We start from the raw sequence: 20,957 nt of genomic DNA on the forward strand, positions 1-20,957 counted from the left end.
GGTCGCAAGGCCAGTAACATTTCACCTCTTGGGTGGTACAGATGGTATCTGGCTCAATCATTTCCGCCCACCTTCAGCCGTTGCAACATAGAAACGCAGCATGGCTGAAAGGTTCATTTTCTACGATACTGGCAAGAGTACGAATCAAGTCTGAGTTATCAGGAGACTGTGAAGTTCAATTGACTGCGGTTTATATAACGTATATATCGATAGATTAACAAAGTGGCAATCTGTCAACCACACAGAACGTCAATAAAAAACCAGATTCCAGTCCCAGAGCTAATAGCGTATGCGATTATGTGTGGACTTGAAAGGAATTCGAGAAGGAAGCAGCAGAGTCTTTATTAGTGGGTTGATTTATACCACACGTCACCAAGCACAATGTGTGAGCATATCAAAAGGAGGCTGATATTGAATTGACCATACTTCGAGGTACTCTGAAACAGTAACAAACCAACTAGACTACATCTCCCGCTACATTAACGCTTTGGTAGAAACTTTGCTTTCGCCTCATACCCCCATGCCTGATTAGGACTGCGCGTCAAGGCCGCCCCCAACGCACTTTCATACCCCTGTGCTCTCGCCTTCAAGCACTCAAAACACTCTTTCACCGCCCCCGCGGCATTCAAAGCCGCATCTGAGCACCCGGCGACCATGTTCACCACTTTTGTTACCTTTATGCCAATAGCGAGCAGCTTGTTCACCGCACCGGGGCCGAAGGAGCTCATTAAGGTTGACGGGGAGCAGTTACCGTAGGAAAGCCGCAGACTGTGCTGGTCGAGCTCGGTGGCAAGCATTTCAAGTTCTGTGCATACAGCGCTGAGCTTGCTGATGATGTGGAGGCCGACGGAGCGGTGAGTGTTGAGGTAGGTGCGGCAGGAGTGGACGTAGGAAGTGAGCGTGGCCGGAGTGGTGGTGAGGTAGACCATTGTGGGTTTGGTTTGATGTTGGTGGGTGTTTGAGTGTTGTGGTGAGGTTTTGTGTATTTTGGGCTATTGCGGGTTTTGTTGGAATTGGGATAGATATGAGTAACGAGAGAGTGTAGTGCCGTGCTTTATAAACGTTTATCCCGAGGCGAGCAAAATATCTGACTCCAGAAGCTTGAATAGAAGGATTCTCGTACCACGATGTGTCCCGGAAAGAATGCGCCTTCGAATACAAACTATCACGAGACAAATGAAACTCGAAATTATTCTATCCACTTTTTATCTCATACTTCGGAGACCGTAGTAAGGCCTGGAAGACCTGGTCAATGATGTCCGCATCACGATTAAAATAGGTTGCACGTGGACAGTAACCTAATGATCTAGATCAACGCCAACAACCACAAAACGAGCCGCTCAAAACCCACAATCGAGTTACACCCTTCACCGAGACTCTCATCTATCGTACCAAAATTGCTGATTCAGTGCTAGGATCCACCGCGACCCCGCCTCAATACAGTATTAAAATACTTCACCTAATCCCCGACGAGAACACGTTGTATAACACCTGAAAATTGAATGGAAGAGCGGCCGCGGCGGAAGTCCCTTCGGGAACATCCATATTGAAAACTACGTAATGAGTATCTTTTCATAAGCACAACAAAAATCCTCATTATCCACTAGGGACTACACCATTTCTACTATTACTCCTTGTACATCAACCATCTACTATCATACCATACATCCCTCAACATATCACCAACGCGCCACTATAAGCACATCATGGCTCAACAATCCCCCGAATCGCAAAAAGATGCATCCAGGCTGTACAACAGATACTATGCAACCCTTCCCGATTTCGAAGGAGCTGAGCACTCCCGGATTTGGCCTTGACGTTAGCGGCCAAACGGCAGAGGGAGGTCATGGTTATGGTTTGTTCTTGGGGGTGCTTTTGAAATCAATGGAATAATGTTTTGGAGAATAAGCTGCACAAGAGGGGGAGAAAGGTGCTCGTCGCTTTTTCTTTGTCGAGTGTCTTTGATTGTATCAACTCAACACTTTCTACTACATATAGTTGTATATAGTGGTGGATATGAGATGGAAAGTTTCAAGATATGCGGTAATATGACACATAGCTAGATTGAGAGAAGATAAAATAACGGAAAATAGAAATGTCCAGTTTTTTTTTTTCTTCGAAATGTGCGAGTGATAATCTGTGACCTAGATATTAGCAGCATCAAAACCTTAAATGCGTAAGTCCGCATAAAATACCAACTATCCCTAATCGATCACCCCGCGGGGGTTGGGGGTGCCTGTCTAACCTTCATTATTAGGGGGGCCCGCATATTGGAGACAATTAATTCCCCATCTTTTACTACACAGACCTTAATAAGGTACGCTCTAAATGTAGAGACTTCGCACAATAAACTGCTCAAGTACTGGGAATTCCGAGACCTGCTCCTGTGACTTACCAAGTATAGTCTGGCCTCTTAATGTATCCATTGCTATTCTTATATCACGAGTTATCAACTCAACTTATTTAAAGTCCATGTCGTTTTAGAGGCCCGAGTGATATACCATGATGCATATCCGTGACAATGTCACTATCATCAGGTATAAGATTTAGCTATTTGGTGCGCCGCACAGCCAGACAACCCCATCACGCTACTGTATCCCTCTAGGAAGGCATCTAGCTACGCTATCGAAACAACGCTGGTTGCGCCGACCTACGGAATCCCATTCGATGCTCCATAACTATATGTCGAAATGAGTACCCAATCTTAACTGACCTCGTGATATACCGAGATAGATTGACTGCAGTGCTCTCAGGCCGCATTTCCTGACACACATCTGTCGCCGATATGATTTCAAGATTGGTCTTGAAATTCAATCCGACATCAATGATTGCTCGCCGTTTCAACACAACGGGAGGGAAATGATCATCTGACAGAGGCCAACGGTGCCCACGAAATTGAAAGCCAGAATCCACCATTCACCCTCCCCGTGGTGAATAAAAGACCAAACTCTTGTGACTGTCTTCTCTTTCATACGTCTTGCAAATATCATTCCCTCTCTTTGATACGCTTCAAATATCATTCCCACTCTTTCTTCATAACCCAAGCAAACCCTCAGAAAACTCACCCACAATGGCAACCGAATACGCCGACCGCGCAGCAGTCCTCAAAAGGGACTACCGGGCCCGCAAAGCCCAGAACATCGACCCCGCACCAGGCCTCGACCGCGTCGTCTCTGACAACATCGACCACGCCGTCCAAACCGCCGCCTTCCTCGACTTTCAGCTGGGCCGCAACATGCACGTCGACGACGAAACCAAGAAGCTCATAGTCGCAAGGGTGCGGTCAGGCATCTCGAGAAAGGCGTACCATCTGCTCAACCCCGTTCCGCGAACAGACCCAATCTCGGTGCGGATCGTGGACTTCTACCTGGATCTGTGGGCCGGGTTTGCGAATCTGGTTGCGGATATACGGCCGGCGAACTTTACGCCGAGGGTGAAGGAGGTGGAGACGTACTATCGAAAGGTCAGAGATGTGAATAATCACACCCTCAGTACCATACAACGGCAGTTCGAGCTGGCGGAGTTTTTGGACATGTTTTGCCCGGCCTATATAATGTCAGATGGGACCGCGAGTCGGCGCTTGGAGAGGAGGCTGAAGCCAATGTGGGGGCTGAATAAGCAACTAATGGCTCAACCAATGGAGGCCGAGCGGACGAAGAAGCGTGTTGAGGTGGTGGAGGCGATGGGGAAGGAGCTGTATGCGTATTCCGTCAGTCTGTTGGCGCTGTGGAACCGTTAGTTGGTGTTGTAAAGGGGAAATAGATTTTTTTATTTGCGCATACGCGCCAGGCCCTCGAATTGTTTAGTTTAGTGATAGTTCTAATATTAATACGTTGATCATAAACTGTCATTTGCCTTGTCTTTATTTATGCAAGAACGATATTATTCAGGGGTGGTGTTTGTCTTCTCCGGGCTAGAACGTTAAATGATAATATATCATATCATTTCCACTAGCATTAGCTTTCCTAGAAGTTCCCCCAACAGTGTACGGAGCTAGTTCCTGTTTCAGGAGGCGGAGAAGCCACAGAGTTTGTTGCGGACGTTCCTTCTTTCCGGCACGTAGTTCGGACGAAAATAACCAAATAATTTTGTGGATTTCTTCCAGACATTCAAGAGTTATATCCATGAATATTAGTAGCTTAGCTACTTGGTTCCGAGTACGAAAAATTGAGCTAAACCGACGTCTGATGACCCGCTCAACGAACTATTCTTCCACCACTACCGAAACTGGTATCGTCTGAGATACCTGGACGCTACCTCTCCATAATGCAACCATTATCATACCACGCTTTCATCCACATTTCAACCTCAGTAAACATATACTTCCAGCACCGCGTTACAGTACTCGCAGGCTTTCCCTAACTCGCCGCTGATCTTACAAATAGTACACCAGCAGTCGAGAAGATATCCGCAGCATTCAGAGCCTTTTGCCCGTTCCTCTAGACAGTACCAACAGGTTATCAGGCCTGGTTCGACATCCTCGCTGGTAAGGGAAGATTGAGCCTTTGAAGGTGTGGCGGATTCTTCGGTGTAGCATTCCTTGGCGGGTGGCGTCATTTGTTTGACGGGCGTTTAGGCGGGTGATAGGTTTGACGTCGGTGGTCTTGTATTAGGGGTTGCGGTGTAACCCTTGATTATAGTTTAGCTGTGTGATTTGAGGATTGTCTTATTCTTAATGTTATCGGTTGTGATTTTCCGGTAATACTATGCATGTGCATGGTGGATTTGGGTATGGCTGGCTCTTATATATATATATATATCCGAAAATAATATACTTTCTCAGCTTTGTAGAACGCACAACCCCAGCGCAAAAATAGAATGGACGATGGCAAACAATACCAAGCCGGTACTGTGTCACCAATTGGGGGCCATGGCGCTTCCCCCAGGGCTTCCCGAATTGAGTGCCGTAGTATAAAACGGTAGGCAATTCTAAATAACTCAACACAGCAAGTTTTCACCCCGCACTACAAATACCACGCTGTCCCCTTTGTCGATATCCCAGGAAACCTAGAACTCAGAATCTGCACTTACACCACACCTTTCACCATGTCCCGCCCCGCAGTGTACCAAACCTTCCGCCAGAAATATAACGATATCACGCGTTACTACCGCAGCTATGGATGCGACATCAGAGACCGAAACATGTGCCAGCGCATCGAAGATTCGCTTCCAGTGATCGAGACGCTGATCGAGTTGATTGAGACGTTGACCCCCTTAGTATTGGATATGGATGCGAGTAAGAGGAGAAGACTGCGCCACAAATTGAAGGATCTCGAGTGGATAAGGCAGGAGATGAAAAGGAATCAAGATGATGAACATGGTGGCGACATTATCATGAAGATATTGGATTTGGCAATGCAGTTGAAGACGAAAGCCGTTGAGCTTAATGGGGGTGAAATTATCTCAGTTACGCGGTATTGAGACGTGGTTGTAGTGAGGTTGTTTTGTTTGTTTTGTTTTTGCGAGTGATTTCGGATGATTAATGATTTACATTTCCGATGGGTGAAGGTTACTTTTGCTGTTTAATTCCTATATTTTTCTAATATAAATTCATCGGTACCAAGATTTTGCAACGGAAACCGTGAGTATGATAGTCATACCTAGCTAGTGACGTAAATCAACATGAATCACGTACAGAAGTTACGAACTTGACCTTCTAGATGAAAACAGTATCACAATTCGGCTATCTTCATCTCCTTGACTGATTCCAAATATCTACCAGATCTGAATCTCGCGCTGAAGTCCCAGGTATCCCGGTGATGAACTTATCGGCGGACAATGGTCCGGCGGAAGGATTGTATTCCTACGCAGTTCAGCATCAAAACCAACTGGGGTAATGCTGAGCTGATTTAGAGATGGGATTATGGGCTCCATAAGTCTTGAATCGTCGCCGCGGTGAACTTAAACTAACCTCAAAATCAGCCTCTCTCTCTCATTAACAGGCTCTCTGCAACCTTAGGTGGAGAAAACTCACATCAGTTCCTGTCATGGAATCGCTCCCCCGAATACCGTAAATCGCAAACGTTCCTCACCTATGGCGACCGTCTCGACAACCCATTCTTCGTCCATCCCTCGCTATCGCTATCTCCAAACATATGTGCCAGAAGATGAACGAAAGATGGGTTGCGGGAGTGCTAGTAGCGATGGACTCCCAACCTATACGGTCAGCTTTAAACTTTACTGGATGTGACATTGTAATAATCTGAGATTTATAGATGGATTAGTGAAGGAATTCATTCAACAATATGCGTGAGGTGATGGGGTGTAGTATGAGGAGAACGATGACAGACAACGGCTATGGGTGGCGGCAGTGTTGATAGGTGCTATACCAAGCTAACCAGATAGTCGTAAAACCCAAATTCTTCAAAAAGAATCATTCCCGCAATTCTTCCGGCCATGTGTTCTCTGTCGATATCTTTCTTGGCCGCGAATCCCAGATCGGACTAAGTGGGATCTAAAGCGCCACACGAAATTCTCAGAGACAAGAAAAAAGACTTGCAATTCCACTTGTCTCATCCTAGGCCCACTACGATCAAAATCACCGCTAAAAAATGAGCTTGTAAGACCTTGCTCAATACGTAGCAGATGAGCAACGGCATAAAATTGAAGCAAGAGATGCCCCAGGCCTTCCATCGTTGATTCCGAGCTCTTTTCCACATCGCCTTGACTCTAAGCGGGTGTGCTTGCGTTTAAAGCAGTAGGCTAGTCTATAACAACGAATCTCCATCATTTCCCGCAATGGTGAATGAATGGGGAAAATACCATTTCACAGACCACCAAACCCGGCGTTCCTCTCCAAGGGAAACGCCTCGGCCAACAGGAAGGACTCCGCGCAACCGCTGAGGTGAACTCATCTCTTTCCCGCTCAGTGATTCAACACCCTAACGACGCTTTCACCCCGCTTTCGAAGGAGGACACGAAGTCTCAAACTTTATCCCACCCTTTTACGGCGAACAAATTTTTCGTTATCCACCTCAAGTCACCCTTCCCAAGTCACCCTGTCCTGTAGCTCCATTGGTCACCAATGAATCGATAGTGCATCACTTGGTATCAGTCCGTCGGAGAAAAGCTGGCGGATAGCTTAACTTGCGATTTACGGACGAGGCGCAGCTCATCTCCCCACGGTATAGAGGGAATTCTGATCACTGGTTGATGGGCTCCACCCGATTTGTTCTCCGGATCCATTTCATCGCCGAATTTCAAGGTTCCAGCCTGGCCAAACAAAAAGGAAAAGAAAAGAAGGAAAAAGAAAACCCGATGCCCCAGCGCCGGATGTATCACAACTCGACCGAGACGTCTCGCAGAAAAGAAGACATCTAGCTCTGCGGCACTGTCCGCTGGAGCCTTGACTACAGTAGTTAGAGGGGTTCGAAAACCACATGGCAGCAACAATTGAGAGGGCAAGACATTTACTAACTTGATTTAAAGCACCAATAATTCGTGAAGCGTTTGGAATTTCGATGGAAGTACAAGACTGATTTGTGTGGTGGATGAAGTTTGGTGCCTGAGAGAGCAATAGACGCCAAGGAATGGCCGAGTTGGTTATGGCGCCAGTCTTAGGTCCCACTTCTGTCAGCCTCATGCACGAGCCCTGCATGGGTATTCCTTGGCACCGTACCCGCAGAGCCTCAACAAACCAACCCTACAGAGCTAGCGCCACAAGCTACTTCTCACACTTCTCCTCTGCGCTTGAGTATGCGCAGACTTCTATATTTTTTGCCTACATGCATACTCTAAGAACATTTACATAGATCATCGACTACATGTAAGTATGCTAGTCTTCTGTAGGTACCGAGCTTGACCGTTTTTTCACAGGACAGATCGTTTCGCGAAAGTCTTCCTCAAGATCTACTAGGTATAGAAGCGCTCATCTACGTGGAATAACTGCATATAGCTCAACTTTGATTTCTAAGGTTTTATATACTAGCTTTGTTACTTTTTCTATTGCTTTTGCCTTTAAGGAGCCACAGTCCGGTACCTAATTCGGAGCTGGGTGTCCATGTTCGGATAAACCCCTTCGATGCTGCGACTCCACGAGTAGTGGGTTCTTTCTCGACACGATTGAGCCTAGTAGAAAGTTCTTCCCGAGCCTGAGATTAGGATTTTAAATGTCTGTTATATCTGTCATCAATCATGATATCAGATGCCTCCACTCTAATCGTAGAAGAACGTCAATCACTGGTTCTCACTCGCAATGGCAGTGTAGAGTATTTCAAGCCGTGCTCAACCTCTCGGGAGAGAAGTTCAACCACTTACCCCTTAGCTTTTGGCTTCGCGTTTTCCTATGGTGTTCTTCCTCCACGTTCGAGTGCCACCCTCCCACTCCCGAGATCGCTGCAATCATGCTGAACCTCAAGTGGAGAACTAATGGGTTGAGTCGTTCATTCCTGTCGCTTCTTTGACTCTGAGCTGCGCACGTTACGTGTTGCAGGTAACAAGTGTAATGACTGATAAAGTGGACCTTATTCAGCAGACTGGATCCGAAGTTTATAAGATGACCTCGCGAGAGCTTCCGGTTAAGCTCTTAAAAGTGGTGAGACTATGATACTGATAATGGTACCGGACCCTAGTCTGAGGGCAGCGTTAGCCAACATTTCTCTACTTATAAAACCTCACCTTCTCCGTCCAATCTCCCCAGGCCATGGTGGGTGTCAAGATCTCCACCAGGGCGAGCTCTTCAACCACTGCTTGTAGTGTCCAAAAATAGAGCTTTGCATGCAGCTACCCCTGCCCACGCACCCCTGTCGCTTGGCACCCGGCAAGCACCGAAGAGCCCCCAACAAACCAAACCAAACCAAACATCGCAACCCCATTTCATTCGACATCCCCTCAGCCCTACGGCACCGCCAACCCTCCAATCACTCCACACCGCGGCCCCGCCCCGCGAAACTCCCACCACGTTGGCTTCCCCACCAGTACTCCTCTCCCCCGCACTCCCCCATCTCACTCCCACTAACATCACGCAGGACTCCCCGGGCCCCAGCACCCCCTTGCTCGAGGAACCCCCCACCACAGACGCAATGTCGCGCGCCGCCCAAACACAGCGCATCCTCCGCCGCACCGACTACCACCTCCTCCCCTTCCTCTCGCTCCTCTTCCTCCTCAACTCCCTCGACCGCTCCAACATCGGCAACGCCGAGACCGCGGGCTTCACGCGCCATGCGGGCCTCCAGCCGGGCGACCTGAATGATTCCGTCGCGCTCTTCTTTATGCTCTTCGTCATCTTCCAGCCGGTCGGCGCGGCGCTGGGCAAGCGGGTGGGCGTCGCAAGGTGGGTCGGCGGCGTTATGGTATGTTCTGGAGTGGTGGTTGGTGGCGGGGCGGTGCTAACCGGAGCTGTGATGCTAGATTGGGTGGGCGTTTCTAACGGCGCTCACTGCGTTCGTAAGGACCCGCGCGCAGCTCTTGATGCTGCGTATGATGATTGGTACGCTCGAGGCGGGCTTCTATCCGACGACGGTGTTCTACCTGGGGCTGTTCTATACGCGGTATGAGTTTGCGCAGCGCCTGGGTATGTTTTATGGGCAGTATGCGGTTGCGGGCGCGTTTGGAGGACTGGTGAGTTGGGGCGTGTTTAAGCTATTTCCTGGCGGTGGTGAGTGTTTTCCTTCCCGTAATGTTGGGGTTGATGCTGATGCGGCGTGTAGAAGAAGAGGCGATGGCCGACGGAAACGGCGGTGGACTGTATGCGTACCAGGTTATGTTCCTCCTCGAAGGGCTGTTGACACTCGTGGTCGCGATCACGACGTTCTGGTGGTTACCTCTGGGCCCGGGGAGTGCGTGGTGGCTACAGGAGGGCGATCGCGAGTGGGCGGAGAAGAGAGTGCTGTTGGACCGTGCGGGGGTGGGCCAAGAGGCTGAGCACCGCAGAGGACTGGCCGGAGGTGAAGAGGAGGAGGGCGAAGAGCTTCTTAGAGACGGTGAGGAGGAAGAGGTGGAGGTAATTGTCGGGAAGAGTACGGTTGGTGGCGAGGGAGCGCTGACGAGGAGGGATGTGGAGGAGGCGTTTCGCGACTGGAAGATTTGGTGGATTTTGGTTGTGAACATTGCTAGTTCTGTACCTGGGATGGCGTTTTCGGTGTTTTTGCCGTTGGTGATTAAGGTATGTGTCCTATTTGTTTCGTTAACTCTCTCTTCATCTCATTATCCAATACCTTTATATCCCTAAAGCCATCATTCGTCCCACCACTAACACCCCCCAGGGTATGGGCCACCCCCCCCTCACCGCCAACCTCCTCACCATCCCCCCCTTCCTCTGCGGTGCCTTCACCCTCTGGGGGATAACCTACCTCTCCGACCGCTCGCGCCAACGCATAAAATACATCCTCATCGGAATCACCATCAACCTCGTCGGCCTAGTGCTCGTCGTCCTTCTCCCGCCCGACGCGCTCGCCGCACGCTACCTCGCACTCTGCGTGCTCCTCGCCGGATCCTACGTCGCCAGCCCGCTCACCGTCGCATGGCTCAGCGGGAACATCTCCGGTACCTCTTCTCCCCCTTACCCCCTCTCCCCCCAACCTGCTAACAAGCTCTGCAGAGCCCGGCAAGCGCGCCGTCATACTCGGAATCAACGGCTGGGGCAACCTGGCGGGCGTGTTGTCGTCGAAGCTGTATGCGCCTGAGTATGGCCCGTCGTACCATTTTTCGTTTGTGGTGACGCTGGGGCTGGTGATGGGGGCGTGGGTGGGGTATTGGGGGTTTGGGAGGGCGCTGCGGAGGGAGAATGGGTGGCGGGAGAGGAGGGTGAAGGAGTGGACGGAGGGGGAGATGGCGGCGGAGATGAGGGGGGAGGGGGGGCGGAGGGGGGATGAGAGGTGGGGGGTTACGTATGGGTTGTAGTGTGGTGGAGGTTGTAGACGTTTTGGCTTTGTGTTTTGGTTGACTAGGGGTTTATACTTTATTTTGTTAGTTTGTTTTTGCTTGTAATCTCAACCCCCACCAACTTCCTTGCTAAACGGGATATTGACTGATACTGTTGGGTTTCTTTGTTCTTTGTTGATTTGATGCTCTTGGGTGTATTGCCTGTTGATCCCTTCCTTATAATAATCGTTCGGCATCTCCACTAGATGATAAACTATTTCAAGAACTAGGCATGGTGTGCCATGTTTCTTTCTCATCCCCGCCTCTTTCTTGGGACGCTTTCCTGTCTCGATGTTTTTGTCTTCCGGTCATTTCCCCTTGCTCAGAGATTGAAATGTTGCTATTTTTCGGTACGGTTTCGCTGCTAGAAATGATCAGGGGGGTCTTATTCCTTCTTTTTGAATTTTTCGGCTTTATCCTGTCTTGTTACAGAGAGACCTTGTTACATCCTCTCTTCCAGCGAAGAATCTTCGACTGTATCCCTTCTCTGGAGAGAAAGAAGACTAGAGAGCTCAAGTGATGGCAGTTATGAAGGTTGTATGGGTTTCTATCTCATGCATCAACAACAGATACGACGGCGAAGACTTTGATTTCATTCGGAGAAAAGATCTCTCGGACCCGATTCTTTAGTTCACAGGATTCCGCTGATACAGACGAATGAGAAAGCTAAACGAGGCTAGATGGTCAGAGTTCGTCGGTCTGGATACGTCAAGGGGTATGTTGGAGAAGTAGTTCATTAGGAGACAAAACGGTGGAACGTGCTTTACCTCAGCGGGGGTGTAGAACTGAACACCCCAAATCCTGGAAATAGAAGCCGAATGACATTAGGGTTAAAGCTGATAGCGTTCATTGATTCAATGATGATGATGAAGAATTATTGTGAAGGAAAGCAGACAGTATGTGGTTCCATTTGACGCTCGTGCAACGCCACCCGCCCCACCGCCAGTGGAGGCACAACCCTAACCCACGATAACAGGGGAAGCCAGCAGACTAGCTCGCCTTCTTGTGCCCCAATCTTTACCCCGTTCCTTCATCTTGCGCGTGTACAACAATTTTGCCCGAATTTTCGAGGAACGTGGCATGATCAGATAAGTATAACCCCTGTAACGTGGTTTGAGCACCCGCTTGATGTAACTTCAATCGCATCCAGGGACCTAAACGGTGGTGCGGGATTTTGAGTCTCCGAGTAGGTAGTTCTACTGTTACAGTAAAATGCATCCCGGGTTTCAGTAGATTTCACAACATGGCCATTCTAATCTGTGGATGTTGAGCAACAGAGGTGGCCGTAACAGGTGCACAAGGTATCACTCGTTACCCGTTTCTTGGCAGGGATATTGCCTGTTGGATCACTTTGTGTGATGGTTGCTACCTACACAAGCAACACTTCATGTATTCCAAAGCGCCAAAAGACAGAGGTGATATCCTTTGCAGTATTTCCCACGAGACTAACCTTAATACACGCTCTGGAGCGAGGGTAGGGAGTAGGCCCCCCCCAATTTCGGATTTCTTGGGAAACTTATACTCTGATGGCATCACCGGTCAAGGGCAAAAGGAGCTAAAACTAGCTGTCGTGAAGGGACCGACTATAACACGTATATTTATCAGCCTGGCACTATTGTCCATAAAGATATCTTCACCGATGCCCCGTATGTACTATTGTTACACATAGCTTTTAGAATTGAATATATACGTTCCTTCCTTCCGTGCCTAGGGCTGAGCGCCCTAGTTATGATGAACAATCCTCTCTACCACTGTAGTATCTATGGTCGCCAACCTCCGCGATCTACACTCGGACGATTATCTCAACCATCAATCATGTCCGTAGCGGGGGAGCATATAGAGCGCAGTTACGAGCGGTAGATAACCTTAAGGCGTCAAGCTTTCAAAACGGACACATATTCCTACGGCAGCAAGCAAACGGAAATTTCTCAAGCGATGAGCGCCTTGCGAGAAGACAATCATCTTAGCTCCTTTCCCGTGTAGTGAATTGATTCAAGTATTTTCTTACTTTAGACGCTCTCATGGTCGTCAAAGTCCTTTCAGCTTGGGAGGTTTAAGATGGCTACTCCTAACTTTTCTGGCGAGGGTGCATTGAAAGAATTCTTTCTGGCCGGTTTTGGTTCTTCAAGGTTTAGTAATCTTACTTCTGTTTTCAATTATTGCTCGCTGGCTCGTACCTAAGGAGAACATTGATGACGTCTGTTTTAGGTGACATCCATTGTATGGAATCTTATCAGCTTTGTGATATAACTCTCCCCGAGCAGTAGCAAACCAAATTTCACAGCTAACAGACTTTGAATTCTAGCTTTTTGAATGGCCGTATGAATACTATGTCCTCGGAGCAATTTCGCCCATTCGAGAGATATTGACTAAGGGCGTTGAGGCTAGTCTTTGTCGACCTGTTTTCTCGTAATAGTTAGTTGAAACTTTATATTTTCTAGGGACTCAGAGGCCACACGAATACTTTGAAAACATTACTGACATTAATTGCTGTTAGGCTCTTCCAAGCCTTAAGGCCCTGGGGGCGGACGCAGAGCCCCAACATAGTAAAAACCGATTCGTTTTTTTTTTGTATGGTAATCAACTTGGGCGGACATGAAGCGTTTGTCAGCGACCATCAATTGAACCTCCGAGAAAGTGGTTTCCAATGTGAGTTCCTTTACATCTTCGTGTTAAGTAGAGACGTTCTCACGGCCGCCACTGTCCATCAACTGTTTCCGAACTCCACACATCATCAACATCAAAACATCATCACCACCATGGCCAACATCACCACCCTACCACCATCCCCAATGTCGTCCCCCAACATGCAACACATACCAGAAACCTGGATCCAGCGCCTCGCCGCTATCGAGCGCGACTACGCCCTCGCCCCCATCTCCATCAGCGACATCGCCTGGCACATCGAAACCGCCTTCGAGCGTCTCCGCACCATCGGCAGCCTCCTCGACAACTTCGACACCTTCGATCCCGGCGAAGGCAGGCGCGACAAGAAGCACACGCTGCGCATCAGGGTCAGAGGCTTTGATGCGCTGCGCAATGCGATGATCAAGAATAATGATCAGGACTTTGCGGAGGTCATGGTGGGCAGGGTGCTGGATTTGGGCATGCAGATGAGGAGTAAGGCGGTGGAGCTGAATGGCGAGGATTTTGCTTAGCATTTGGTAGAGAGGGAATAGAGTTTCTGGTTTCTTCGGCGTTCTTGGTTTCTTGGGTCTTTCTAGTTACTTGTACGTTTCTGGTTTCTTGCGGGTGGGTTGTGCCTTTTCTGTGGGTGTGCAATGTCACAAGAGACACGAAGACTCCGTGCGAAAGATGAAGTGATGCTATCGGTGGTAGAATAGATAGTAGCTCCTACACAGGAGGAGGGAGTAATTGAGATGATATGTTATAGAGCACTAATGTCTTAAGTCGTAGAAAGTGGGGATGTGATGCACGGTTTTTCGGAATATATAAATATTAATGATATCATTGAAGTAACCACAACCCTGGGTCTACTATATTGACCTTCTTTTGTCCTTGAGTCTTCCATTCGAAGAGGAGTACAGGAATGGGAACCTAGTCGTCTCAGGATGGAAATGTGCCATAGGAATCTATAAAAAAAGAGTCAATTCAAATTATATTTTTCAAATCTGTTCTATGCCATTCTTGTCGTTCTGAAACCAAAGGACAGCGGACTCCATCTCACATGGTCACGACGTCGTGTTATACGATTTCAAGAAAGACCCCCTTAACTCCCAATCACTACACCCCATTAAAACGCATTGGGATCATAAGAATTAAGATCGTTTGCCTATATATACTAAGAGGCTTATCCAAATCTCATTCTGTCACTCAATGGTACAAGCTCACTGATGTACAAAGTTACGTAGTTTGATGATCCTATCCATACACGTACACCTTAGTCTGAAGGTTCATCATGATCAGCCATGTCGAAATCTCAATACAAAGCTTCGTTCTGTTTGCCCAGAAGGCTCGGAACTGCCCATATCCGTGCCCTCTGAAGCCTCGCGGAGAAGTCGCTGCACCTCCGGCGCCATCTCCTGCTCAAGGGCAACAAACTCCCACCCACCTTCCATCTCTTCTCTTTGCAGATCGATAATGACGTGGTCCTTTAACCTATCTAGAATATTATAGTTGAAACGGAGAAAGCCGACCCCCGCCCGGACGCCCCTTCCCGAGGCGGCGCGGCGGTTACGATCCTCAATCCTCTCGACAGACTTGGCAACTTGGAAAAGGTACGCCATTGCGAGTTGATACATCCTTTTGCGCGGGCTGTCTTCCAGCTCGGCGTTGGCGGTTTGGAAATTGTTCGAGATTGCTTGAGCTCGGTCCATAAATCTGGGAGTTGTGCTGGACATGATTTGCGTGGTTATTCCGTTCTTTGCGAGATGTACTGGCAGATTTGTGGGGTGACCTGCAGCGAGTGGGGGATGGGAGGACGTTCCGCCGAGACTTTAAATATGTCGTTAGCCTATGGCCAGCATTCCATACTTCCGAATCTTCTATGAGAAGTGCAATTTGTCTTTTTCTATTCCATTCTTGTCGCGCTGAAAGCAAAGGACAGCGGACGCCATCTCACATGGCCACGTCGTGTTATACGATTTCAAGAAAGACCCCCTCAACTCCCAACACTACACCCGATTACAACGCATTGGATCATAAGAATTAAAATTGGTTGCCTATATATATACCAAGAGGCTAATCCAAATCTCATTCTGTTACTCAATGGTACAAGCTTATTGATGTACAAAGTAGTTTGATGATCCTATCCATACACGTACACTTTTGTCTCAATGTACACGCAGTCTGGTGATTCTATCCATACACCTACGCCTTTGTCTGAAGGTTCAGCCATGTCGAAATCTCAATACAAAGCCTCGTCAAAAATACATAATGCAACATCAAATTTGTTTACCCCTACGGCCGCGGCTCGGAACTGTCCATATCCGTACCCTGTAAAGTCTCGCGGAGAATCCGCTGTACCTCGGGAGCCATCTCCTCCTCAAGGGCAATAAATTCCCTCGCACCTTCCAGCTCTTCTGTTTCCAATTGAAGATCAATAATAATGTCGTTCTTTAACTTGTCTAGAAGTTGATAGTTGAAACGGAGAAACCTGATTTTTGGGATGCCTCTTCCTGAGGTTTCGGGGGTGTTGCGGTGCTCGCCGCAGTCGACGTACTTGGCAATTTGGAAAAGATACATCATTCCGAGCTGATACATCCTTTTGCGCTCGCAATCACCCAGCTCGGCGGTGGCGGCCCGGAATCTGTTCAAGATTGCGAGAGCTCGGTCCGCAAATTTGAAATTCACAGCTGTGTTGGACATGATTCGCATGGCTATTGCGCTTTGATTGCAAGATAGACTGCCCGATTTGTGGAGTGTGACCTGAGTGGGGGATGGGAGGAGGTTCCATCGAGGCTTTAAATACGTCGTTAGCCTATAGCCAGCATTTCATACTTCCGAATCTTCTATGATAAGTGCATTTTGTCCCTTTCTATGAGAACACATACACATATACATAGGGAAAGGTGAAGTTGACATTCTCTTATAGTATTCAAGCACGTTGTTCCGTCAGAAAGCAGTCACCAAATATCACTCGGATCATGCCTGCTTCCCAAACCGAACTTGAAACCATTTTCCAACCGTTGCACTATTGTGGCTTCTGGTAGTTGTTCCTCATAGAGATATTCGACTCCAAATTCGGCTTTCATTGTATTTTGAGGATCTACTAGTCCTTCAACCCCCATACATCTTTCTTGGCAGAGCAGTAGGCCTACACAGGGCGCAGCAAAAAACGTATATATGTCATCTTTGAGTGCTCTAGTATATCAAAGCGTACTGGCGGGGTCTTCGGTCATCTCTTCAGGGCCAATATGGCTGAACAGTTGCTGTAGACGTCATACATAGGCAATCATAACGTCTCACTCGCTCCTGAGATACCCAGTTGTCGTCACGTGATCCTATATCAAAATCGAGGATCACCCTGTACCAAACGCTGTGTTTTCCACTTTGAAGGCTGTACTTATACCATGCGGCACAGTTCGCATGGGGTATACTGTGTTAGTATCTAACCTGCGCAAAATGCGGAGGAAGGGTTACAAGATGCATTGATAGGGCGTTTTCTTAGTTCATGCTTGATGCCGCTGTTAAGGTACATTGAGTGAATGTGGGTATCCGTAGCTATAGTATTATGAGTTACTAAATAAAGAGTGTAATCTCATGGGATCAATATTAATCGGCTGATATTTAAGGTAACCTGCATATCAGAATCGTAGCTTCCGACCGATCCCCGGAGAAGGAGGGGTATCTTGGATTGTAACAACAAGGATCTTTCCCGTGACAGAAATTGGTCTTTCTGATGGAAGTTAGGTATACTAAACTTGTCTATATGTAGATCTAGATGATTGATATAGCTACATATTCATTTAACTGATCACAATATAGGGTGAGATTAGATTCTTAGCGCCAAGGCAGTTAGAATAGGTTACATGAGGACACGATCATTGATACCATCTGATTGATAGAATGACTAATCTCGGGACACGAGTACGTATCTACCCGATCTGTTCAATGGCAACTCATCCCTAAGTCAAATTCCTTCATCTGTTTGTTTGCTATTCGCTATGAAACGCTGTTCTTTTGGGGGATAGGAAGAAGTATAGATGTAGTTTTGCCTGATTTATATTATCAGAGTTAATAGTACGAAGTAGTAGGAGATAAAAATAGGAGATCGGTGGCATGGAAAAACTACATGTATTCTGTAAATGGGCCACCTTGTATGCTGTCACCTATCCATGCATACATCGCGTTACCCGTAAGACGACTAACAATTACTTGTCCCTCCAGATCGATCTCTTGCTCCTGAACAGGGGAGTTCATCCGAGATTTGCCTCTGATGATCCCGGTGTACTTCATGCATGAATGATACCCAATAAACATGAGACATAATATAAATATATATCCTATGCTGTTTTGATATGATACAGCATTAGTTGATTAGGACTACATTGTCCATTCCTCGACACCTACATAATGCTATCATCCCTGAACGTCCGTACGCTTGGACGTCACCCATGTGACCTCCGCCTTTCTGCCTAACGTTGCTCATGCAATAGGACGGTATTGAACGTGGGGTTGTGTATCCCATGTATGTTCCCGCTTTCGAGAATCGGCGTGTTTATACTAAGTATGGTAAATTTGGAATGAATTCACTCTTGAAATAGGGCAGAGAGAATAATGAGTGTTACCCAACGGATGGAGCTATGGTCCCGGCCTTTCACAACTTCGGAAGGACTTGCTCTGATAGAGAAATGATTGAGCAAATATATAAAAGTTCCCTGAAAAAGGCAAAATATACTTCTGGAATATATCCAGATCTTACCGGCAGAATATAAATATCTATAAATTTAGAATACATGCAACGGATAAAAGACAAGATCGTGGACAACCACCGAATCACAGGATATCACTCAGTATATCGTTTCCCATCTTGCACCATGCATGATCCATAGTTTCAACAGTGGAAAGGGCCACATGGTCTGGTGACAAGAGTAACGTTAAAATGCAACTGATAATAGATCATTCCGGTAGGTATTGATCGATATAGCTCACTTGAAACGAGTGGAGAAGTAGTTCCCGGAGTTTCTCTTACTCGCACAGCCACAAATACTAACAGCATCGGGGTTCAGGGTTATCATATCATCTATACTTAAGGAAAGCTTGAAAAGCCCTTTCACGTTGAATACCAGATAGGCAACGGTCACTCAAACATGTTCTGTGACTCTGAGATTTACTGACGGTGACTTCGGGTGATCAATATGAGGTGAGATCCCGACGTGAGCTAGATGTAACGATAGATTAGATTGAGTTCATAGATTGTAATGGTGTCCTTTTCTTCCAAGAAGCAACATATACCAAGTAAACGCCAGACCGGCTACCGTCTGACCGTACATATGGGAAGGCCTTAGCTAATATTGAGTCTAGCTACATGTATCTTTACCTGAAAAGATACCGCTTCCTCGGTAAGAACACTGTATGCATGTTGTCGAAAGGGCATTCTTCCAGCTAATATTAGTGCAGTTGGCCATGATACGCGATGGGTTACGTTTGCGTGTCCCAATCTGGGTAGGAACATTTATTTCTTTCCTTGAATCTCTCAGCTCTTTGTTACAATCAAGGCATATAGTACGTCTAAGTCAGAGGCAATCAATTAGTGCAATAGTACGCATGAACCCACAGCAATACAATATCTTCTATCTTCAGATTTCAACTTCTATGGGAATTTCAATTTCAGGTCATCAACGGCTAAGTATATGGAGATGGGTGCTCTAAGACGTCTTTAAAAGCTGACACCTTGCCTTCCAGTATCGCCTTCCACGACCAAAATATCCAACATTCACCCCGCTTTCCATCAACCCTTTCAAAGACCCCCTTTCACAAGATTGAACAACAATCAAAATAAACCTATTCAACAATGTCAACTTACAAATCAGATGCGGAATCTCTCCAGTCAAAATACAAGAACACATCACCTCCTGAGTGTTCTGAAACATCGCAAAGAATCAACACAGCCCTCCAGCGTATCATCGCGCTTGGAGCCGTTCTAGACAGATATTCTTCAGAGCCTGCCAATAATGGCGGTTTCTTCGGGAATCGAGACCAGCTCATGAAGGCATTTCAAGCCGTCCAGGCTTCTAATAAAAGTCTCATAAACAAGGGTGATAGTGCTCGTCATACGATGGTGGACGAAATTGTGAGTGTGGGCGGAGATTACTGTAGTACCAGCTTGGGGAAGTTAGGATTTGGGAGCCCTCAATAAATTTTCTAGCTGTCTTATTTTCTTTCACAAAGGCGTGTGTGCGGTGTCGAGGTATACGGAAATGATGAGCATGGCATAAATATCTTTGGAGTGGAATGTATTGTATGAGTCAACGGTGGACAAAGGTTTTAGAACATGCCTTAATTTTATGGGTTAAGCATGGTATTAGAGGTTTCTGCTGTAATATACTCTCACGTACTAGAGTTAGGGAATATATTTGGCACTCGTTGCTGGCGCGTTTGTGATTCTTGCAAACCAATTGGTAGTGTCTCGATTGTTACAATCGATATCATCGTCTCCAGAACAGTGTCTTAAAAGTGTAAGAAATGAGGAGGAGGGGTAGAATGAACTAGACAGAGAACAAGCTACATGTAGTTGTGACATGGTTTCCAGACCTGAATATGTAACAGAAACAGGAAGAAGAAAGGTGTAATAATAGCCTAGCACATTATAGAGACTACTGAGAAAGGATACAACGATAACAGCGAGTGAGTACCGACGATAGCGTGTAGTTATGTATATGTTGCTTTTGAAATCTGTGCCCAACCCGTAGTACCTTCTATTTATGTAATGTCAGGTAATCATCTTTTGCAGATGCCACGATACCTAGATGTATTGCAGTATTCCTTTATGAAAGATCACAAAGAGCTGACCACCCGGCACCCCAGCATAGAAATAATCCTAATGGGAATACAATCCTTATAAACTACTTTAATCAATTCTTACCAGCCGAGAGATAGCCCGTGATGCACTCCCGTTCCCATTCGCCACCCATAGACATCGCTGGTTTATAACCCCATTTATGCTATATTTTCGATCGACAGAGAATAAAGAACGCCGTGTAGGAAGCATCCTTCCGGGGATATATATCTACCCTTCAAGCCCAGGGTGTCGATTCTCAGATCATCTGTCTGGCTTGGATTATTTTCAAAGTTGGTTGATCAAGAGGGGGAAACCATAAACCCACCTACTAACAAGCTCCCCAGAATTGCTGGCCAAATTGATTGTTCGTCTCTCCGCTTGGGGTGTACCACATGTCCTTTTGCAGGGCAAAAAATGAAGGCAAAAAAAGAAGGAAAATGTTCTTTTGGGCAGCGCACAAAAAGAACAAAAGGTTGCATTGATAGTCTATGCCATAGCTACAACCCCCACCCCCGGGTTGAACCCTTAGCCTCCTGTAATCGAAGGGGATCCAACCTCACGGTGTCCGTCCGGGGGCGAGTGCTAACCGTTAGGCCACACTCGCCATGTGTGTTTTCCATCCTAGGTGCTATTT

At 47.1% G+C, this 20,957-nt stretch overlaps 8 protein-coding genes across 8 annotated transcripts; 5 read left to right on the forward strand and 3 right to left on the reverse strand.

Moving 5' to 3' along the window:
- Positions 1-479: 479 nt before the first annotated feature.
- On the reverse strand, positions 480-929 carry H6S33_010962 (uncharacterized protein; the record flags this gene model as incomplete). The annotated part of the gene is made up of 1 exon (XM_044842339.1): positions 480-929. The coding sequence occupies one exon, from the start codon at positions 927-929 to the stop codon at positions 480-482; it is 450 nt and encodes a 149-aa protein (XP_044696892.1).
- A 2,141-nt stretch (positions 930-3,070) lies between these two features.
- H6S33_010963 (uncharacterized protein) lies at positions 3,071-3,739 on the forward strand (the record flags this gene model as incomplete). The annotated part of the gene is made up of 1 exon (XM_044842340.1): positions 3,071-3,739. One exon carries the CDS (start codon positions 3,071-3,073, stop codon positions 3,737-3,739), a length of 669 nt encoding a protein of 222 aa, XP_044696893.1.
- A 1,307-nt stretch (positions 3,740-5,046) lies between these two features.
- On the forward strand, positions 5,047-5,421 carry H6S33_010964 (uncharacterized protein; the record flags this gene model as incomplete). The annotated part of the gene is made up of 1 exon (XM_044842341.1): positions 5,047-5,421. The coding sequence occupies one exon, from the start codon at positions 5,047-5,049 to the stop codon at positions 5,419-5,421; it is 375 nt and encodes a 124-aa protein (XP_044696894.1).
- Positions 5,422-9,020: 3,599 nt separating this feature from the next.
- H6S33_010965 (uncharacterized protein) lies at positions 9,021-10,839 on the forward strand (the record flags this gene model as incomplete). Its single annotated transcript, XM_044842342.1, has 5 exons — positions 9,021-9,290; positions 9,349-9,595; positions 9,648-10,102; positions 10,203-10,482; positions 10,538-10,839. 5 exons carry the CDS (start codon positions 9,021-9,023, stop codon positions 10,837-10,839), a joined length of 1,554 nt encoding a protein of 517 aa, XP_044696895.1.
- Positions 10,840-13,619: 2,780 nt separating this feature from the next.
- On the forward strand, positions 13,620-14,018 carry H6S33_010966 (uncharacterized protein; the record flags this gene model as incomplete). The annotated part of the gene is made up of 1 exon (XM_044842343.1): positions 13,620-14,018. One exon carries the CDS (start codon positions 13,620-13,622, stop codon positions 14,016-14,018), a length of 399 nt encoding a protein of 132 aa, XP_044696896.1.
- A 765-nt stretch (positions 14,019-14,783) lies between these two features.
- Positions 14,784-15,221, reverse strand: H6S33_010967 (uncharacterized protein; the record flags this gene model as incomplete). The annotated part of the gene is made up of 1 exon (XM_044842344.1): positions 14,784-15,221. One exon carries the CDS (start codon positions 15,219-15,221, stop codon positions 14,784-14,786), a length of 438 nt encoding a protein of 145 aa, XP_044696897.1.
- A 559-nt stretch (positions 15,222-15,780) lies between these two features.
- On the reverse strand, positions 15,781-16,197 carry H6S33_010968 (uncharacterized protein; the record flags this gene model as incomplete). Its single annotated transcript, XM_044842346.1, has 1 exon — positions 15,781-16,197. The coding sequence occupies one exon, from the start codon at positions 16,195-16,197 to the stop codon at positions 15,781-15,783; it is 417 nt and encodes a 138-aa protein (XP_044696898.1).
- Positions 16,198-19,336: 3,139 nt separating this feature from the next.
- On the forward strand, positions 19,337-19,681 carry H6S33_010969 (uncharacterized protein; the record flags this gene model as incomplete). Its single annotated transcript, XM_044842347.1, has 1 exon — positions 19,337-19,681. The coding sequence occupies one exon, from the start codon at positions 19,337-19,339 to the stop codon at positions 19,679-19,681; it is 345 nt and encodes a 114-aa protein (XP_044696899.1).
- Positions 19,682-20,957: the final 1,276 nt, after the last annotated feature.

The sequence above is a fragment of the Morchella sextelata genome, assembly GCF_020137385.1.
Source record: "Morchella sextelata strain SCLS chromosome Unknown scls_5, whole genome shotgun sequence".
NCBI classification, from domain to species: domain Eukaryota; kingdom Fungi; phylum Ascomycota; class Pezizomycetes; order Pezizales; family Morchellaceae; genus Morchella; species Morchella sextelata.